This window comes from Ipomoea nil, unplaced genomic scaffold (assembly GCF_001879475.1).
Source record: "Ipomoea nil cultivar Tokyo-kokei standard unplaced genomic scaffold, Asagao_1.1 scaffold1317, whole genome shotgun sequence".
Classification (NCBI taxonomy): domain Eukaryota; kingdom Viridiplantae; phylum Streptophyta; class Magnoliopsida; order Solanales; family Convolvulaceae; genus Ipomoea; species Ipomoea nil.
Window position 1 is genome coordinate 456679 of NW_017617745.1, and position 6276 is coordinate 462954.

The window sequence follows — 6276 nt, forward strand, 5'->3', positions numbered from 1 at the left end:
GACTGCAAATTCTCCACTTATGTACAAGAATATATCCTGATAGGCGATAGCTATATTATATATCAACATAGATGAATATATACATACACTAAAATACATGCAGAAAGATGTGACCCGGCCAGGGCCAGTTATACTAACAGTCTAGTTCAACTCAATTCTGATCTGCGCACCTTCATCATCAAGAAGAGTCGAGGGCGAGGAGGCAACATAATGAAGATCGAATTATATATGCAGATCAGAGCATTATATTGTGAATGGAGCTAGATCGATGAGGCTGGCGCAAGTGTCAATTAGCCTGGCAGTTTGAATCTGGATCCTCGACTGTGTTGAAGTACAAGGAGGATAGTCTGCCATCGAATTTCGACACGAGTTGGTGGACAGACAGTCCACAGTAACGCTTCCTCAGACGGGCAAGGCAGATGTCGATGATTTTCTTGAACATGCTGTCTGATTGTATGAGGGGCTGCTCCACGAACTCCGCTAAAGGCATCCACTGAAATATATAATAAGACGTGCAATCATTCATTCATATATACGTATCTATCTCTCTCGACTAATGTAGTTCTTGATTCAGCAGGCCGGGCTAAATGAGGCTCGCCTGGTTTTTGAGTACTACTGACTCTGTTACAATGCAGTATCTATCTCTCTCTCGTCTAATGTAGTTCTTGATTCAGCAGGCCGGGCTAAATGAGGCTCGCCTGGTTTTTGAGTACTATTGACTCTGTTACAATGCAGTATCTATCTCTCTCTCGTCTAATGTAGTTCTTGATTCAACAGGCCACGCTAAATGAGGATCGCCTGGTTTTTGAGTACTACTGACTCTGTTACAATGCAGCAGGCCAGGCTAAATGAGGCTCGCCTGGTTTTTGAGTACTACTGACTCTGTTACAATGCAGCAGGCCAGGCTAAATGAGGCTCGCCTGGTTTTTGAGTACTACTGACTCTGTTACAATGCAGCAGACCAGGCTAAATGAGGCTCGCCTGGTTTTTGAGTACTACTGACTCTGTTACAATGCAGCAGGCCAGGCTAAATGAGGCTCGCCTGGTTTTTGAGTACTACTGACTCTGTTACAATGCAGTATATGCAGTATCTGTTCATAACTACTCTCTCAACGTACTGAAGCACAAAGAGTCAATACTGCATCCACTGAGACTTAACCCACAACCTCCCATATGAGAGAGAAACTTGGTGCTACTAGACCACAAGGTCCTTGGCAGGCTCGCCTAGTTACTACTAAGAATGAATTCGTTTCGTACCTTTGCTGCTTGAATTTCGAGATCATCTACCATGATCTGTTTCGATACGGGTCTTAACATACAGACAAAGAACAAATCAGACTTCTGAAACGCCACATTATGAGCATGCCTGCAGGAATACAAACCACACACTTTGCACATCTTAGCAACAGAACAGATATATGGTCTTGATGACAAATTTAGAGTTAATTAGTTGCCAACTGAGATGGGTAAAACGTATTAATTAACAGCCTAGTATAGATTCACCGAGATATATATAATTCAAGGTTGTGAAAAAAGCGGGTCGGAGTTATATTTACCTGAAGGCTATAACTTCAACGAATTCAGTGTCAATCTGGAAAACCGAAAAATGCAGAACTATGATGAGTATAGTGACTGATTCTCGACTGCTTTTGTGAATTGAAATTTCTTTAAAAGTAATTATCTAAATAAGACGTGATTTCTTACTCCTGTTTCCTCCTTTATTTCTCTCACAACTCCAGTATAGATCTCCTCGGACTGATTATCCAACACATATAAAAACCAAATAAGATCTTTTGTTTCCATGTTCCAATGTCCTCTTCACAGAGAAGAGACTTCAGATTTAAAAAAAAAAAAAAACGAATTTCAAGGAAATAAACCATACCTCAAGAATGAAACCAGTTGGTATTTTCCAAAGACCAAAAAGCTCTGGAGCACAATGTTTTTCTTGAACAACAAGCACCTGAATGGGCGAGCCATTGGATGTATTAGTCCATTTCTATGGATCGGAAGGGATTCTAACACTGGGAAAATTTCATCTCTTATAATTGAAGCATGTGTTCCATCTCAACTAAAAGCCTAAACTTATAGTTAGATTGCACATTAATGGCTATATGCTCAACACGTGTGCAAGTTTTGATTGGCTCCAAACAACACATGGACCGTAGTCTCTTTCTTTTTATGGGGTGGCGTTAAGATTTTGAACCCATGACCTTTGGCATGGCTCTGATACCAAATTGAAGCATGTGCTCCATCTCAACTAAAAGGCTAAGCTTATAGTTGGATTGCACATTAATGGTTATATGCTCAACACTTATAACTAAGCAAGTATTGCTAGGACAATTCCTCGCATTTCAACATCAATCAAGTTAAATTTTACACGGCAGCAAGGCATCTAGACGCACAACTAAGAAGGCCAAAGAAACCATGTAATATATCAAGAATTGAAGCAAAACGGTTTTAAAACAGTCACCGAGGAAAGCTACATAAATATTGTGGAGAAAGATCATCGCCCTTATCATCAATCAATTAGTGTCATTCTCTCGAAATTTCACATACCTCGTTCTTGTCATTGATCACAAAACCCCCTACTCCAACTTGGTGAGAAGCATTAGAAGGAAGCATGGAAGGCCCTTGGGGAATCCAGTAAGTCATCATCACATACCCTTTTTCCGCATGATGGTATTCAAATCCTTCCTGAAAAGAAATAAATTTCAAACCATCAAACAATATCGACAGATCAGACACCGAAAAAGCTAATAAACCATCTTGAAGTATACCTTCACAGCCACAGGGACCAAGTCCGATTTTTCTATTGGAAGCTTAAGCCAAACACCCTGCTTTCCCTATATTTTAATTAGCACTGCTCAGAATAAACAACTTCCATCTACTAATTCTAAAGATACAAGTAATTTGGGTTAAAAGAAGGCCTAATTAATAAAAATACCTTTAGTTTCCAGTGCGAGAGAGATGCACGAAGCATAGAGGTAAACGTATTTGGGTTGGAAGGTAGCTTTCCTGGATTAACAACTACTCCACCATACTCATCATCAGAGGCATCAAGGACTCTAGTTTCCCTAAGGTACAAACTCGAACCGTTTCTTCCATTGATATGATAAGGAAAAGCTTCAACTAAGAATTTTTCCTCTGCAACTGCACTAATTGCATCATGGGAAGTCTTTGAATAAGAAGCCTTCAAATAAATGCCTGGAAAAGAAACAATAATGTCGGGTAAAACAATACAAGTTATAGCTTTGGAATACTCGGATTAACTAAGCCTCCACAAAAATATGCACAAAAATGAGAAAACCTAACGCATATTCGAAATTTCTATCATATTATAAGAACCATAGAGATCGAGAGAAACTTGTTGTCCTCTCTACATTAGGCAAGCCCCTGGCTGGCTATTCATAGCTTCTTATACATCAATTACCATCTTTAACACTTTAGAAATCAATAGAAAAACTCACAGTACTTTCAGATGCAAGAATGCAAACATATCAGAAATGAATCAACTTTGGCAAGATTAGAGAAAAGCAAATAAAGTTTCAAAAATTAGCAAAGCTATGAGAGCACTTCAGCAATGAGCTTGGCCATACTCTACTTTACATGTCCTACTTTCTAGGAGAATATATGTTTAAAAATACAATAAAACAAAACCAATAGCATCAAAGATGCCATATATTAGTACCAATTTTCTGATACAGAGAAAAATGAAGAAATCCCAATATTTTCTTTGCCAGAAATTTCACAGAAAATCATTAAAAGTTAACCATAGCCATGTAAATCTGCAGCAAAAATGGATTGAATAGTGGCAAATAACCAGAATATTACCTCTCCAAGAACAAAACTTGGGACTAACTCTGGAACCACCAATTACTTTAGATTCCAAACAGAAGCTTGAAAACATTGTAGAAGTCATCGTCTCTGAACCAACTAACCTAGAAACTGGCAACATTTTCTTGTAACCAAACAACCCAATAATTATCTAAGTCTCTCAATCTAGTGAAATCAAAAGCTGACTGTATATATAGATCCCCCAGATTATGAAATCCCCAGAAATAATCAAAATCTGACTGCAAATGCAGAGCCAACTATAAAATCCCCCAAGAATAGTATATTAATAATCAAGATTCGCTTTGATATGTTCTCAAACAAGGAATTTCTTGGGTTTCTTCACCCCTTGGAAGACAACTAAATGTAGGTGCTAGTTTGCAGAGAATGGAGTTTGGCAAAGACACAGGAAAGAAAGGTACAGTTTTGGCATGGAGTTTGGAGACAACCATGAAAATCATGATTAAGGTGGAATGAACGATTAAATAATGCAGTTTTGAAGTAAGTAGTGGAACCCTGTGGTGTAAAATGAAGGATTTGATTAATGAAAATGACAAACAACGTGGGAAATCAAACAAAAATCTTGATTTTTAACTGTGTAGAAAACGAGGGAAGTAAATGGAGAATGGGAAAAGAGTTGAACACAGAAAGTCTTAGTGAGTGTGACCACCGTCTTTGTCTCTAGGAAATATGGAGTAATATTTATTTTACTCAATACTTTTACTTTCTCATTTAAAATTTTAATGTTGACATATTTCTTTAAAAATTGTAAAATAAAAATAACTTATCATCTCTTATCATGTCTCGAAGTAAAAGTGGAGGAGTAGAGATTGAGAATCCATGTATTAGAAGTCAAGCCAAAAACTTTTGAAAATATTAATTTGGGAAAAGGGTTAAATACACCTTCGAATTTTACATAAAAAGTGAAATTAACCCCTGAACTTTTAAAAGTGTAATTAAGCACACTAACATGCCATTTGAGTGCATCAAAACCCAAAACAGGTTAGTGACCTGTAATAGCAAATCCTTATGAATTCGACAATATTCCAACTATCTCCGAAAAAAAATCAGTGACATGCGATCGACGAACAGTCACTTGTCGCCTTCTTTGAGGACGGCGTCCAATTGGTCGTCTTATCTCGTTAGAGAAGGCAATCAACGGCAAACGGCGATATGCCTACTAGTAACCTGTTGGTTATCGGTAGTTAGAACTTATTTGACTGATTTAATAAGTTGAAATAATTAATTGTACTTTTCAAAAGTTAAAGAATCGTAAGAAAGTTTTATGATGACAAAATTGTTCTACTAATCGTACCAAATGAACAATGAAAACCTTTTTCATGAAAAATAAAATACCAATATTTGACAAAGAAAACTTTTTCCTGTCTTCAAAAAAAAAACAAAAAAATTCCTTAAATTTGAGGAATTATGCTTCTTTGAAAAGTGAATTTTATGAACCGAAGTACCAAACAATAGAAAATAGCATTTTCTTCAAAATTTAGGAAATTAACTTTCTTAGAAAATATTTTTCATCCAATGCTCCTTATTGTACAGACTATAGAGTAGGTAAATTAATACTGCGCATTTGTTACCAATGTTTAAATTATTTTAATAGATTGACCAAAAAATATCAACATAATATGTTGTTATTTTCTTACCGTACAGTTGCATTAACTGCAGGATGAATAGCTTATGTACTTTTGAAGTATTATTATACTCCGTAGTACTTTTTTTTTTCCAATCTATTATTATATATTTTAAATAATATTAATTGTTTCTTTAAAAATTCAATATGGAATCTGAATAGACAACTTTCATAGGAGTGGATTGACGAACTTAATTAAAGTTGTCCCATAATTTGGGTCTCTTGTTTGGCAAGATTAATGCATAACAACTGATGATTGTCACCCAAGTATTTAACTATTGTAATGTATTTTATTTTTTTTTTTAGGTATATCCAGGATTTTCATTGTTATTTTGTTTGAAAATGTTATATTTAATTATTGTAATTTGTTTCTTTGTTTTTTTGGGTATACCAAGCAAGTCAAGGATGAATGAGTCCCTTCTACACAACCACATCTCTCATACTCTATTGCCAAACGAAAATGTTTGAGTCCCTTCAACACAACCATATCCCTCATACTCTATTGCCAAAGGAAAATGTGTCTTTCCTCGCAACATACTTTCTCAACCTAATGAAGCACATAGAGTCACGTGTCTGACATCTATTTAAACATACTTTCTCAATCTAATGAAGCACACAGAGTCAACAACGCCTCCACTGAGACTCGATCTCATAACCTCTAACATGGGAGAAGTAACTACATGCCATCCTTTTTATTTATTTATTTGCTTATTTATTTTTTTTTCTTTCTAACATCATTCCTCCAACGTTGCAGAGTTAAAGGATTCACTAAATGAAAAAGATTGAATTAGTCAAAATGC

General features: G+C 36.1%; 1 protein-coding gene across 1 annotated transcript; it reads right to left on the bottom strand.

The window, feature by feature from the left end:
* Positions 1 to 4315, bottom strand: LOC109185343 (nudix hydrolase 8). Its single transcript, XM_019335322.1, has 9 exons — positions 3832 to 4315; positions 2945 to 3204; positions 2778 to 2843; positions 2557 to 2694; positions 1883 to 1960; positions 1705 to 1755; positions 1557 to 1591; positions 1258 to 1366; positions 1 to 493 (listed from the first exon to the last, which is right to left on the bottom strand). Exons 1-9 carry the CDS (start codon positions 3953 to 3955, stop codon positions 287 to 289), a joined length of 1068 nt encoding a protein of 355 aa, XP_019190867.1. The 5' UTR covers positions 3956 to 4315; the 3' UTR covers positions 1 to 286.
* Between the last annotated feature and the right edge of the window lie 1961 nt (positions 4316 to 6276).

What these genes read in the sequence shown, in the direction of transcription:
- LOC109185343 (XM_019335322.1), bottom strand. Translation starts at nt 3,955, where the DNA reads ATGTTGCCAGTTTCTAGGTTAGTTGGTTCAGAGACGATGACTTCTACA. An exon ending in CAAGTTTTGTTCTTGGAGAG is followed by an intron (nt 3,205 to 3,831) that starts GTAATATTCTGG and finishes TTTCTTTTCCAG; the next exon opens with GCATTTATTTGAAGGCTTCT. An exon ending in CAACTGGTTTCATTCTTGAG is followed by an intron (nt 1,756 to 1,882) that starts GTATGGTTTATT and finishes TTGGATAATCAG; the next exon opens with TCCGAGGAGATCTATACTGG.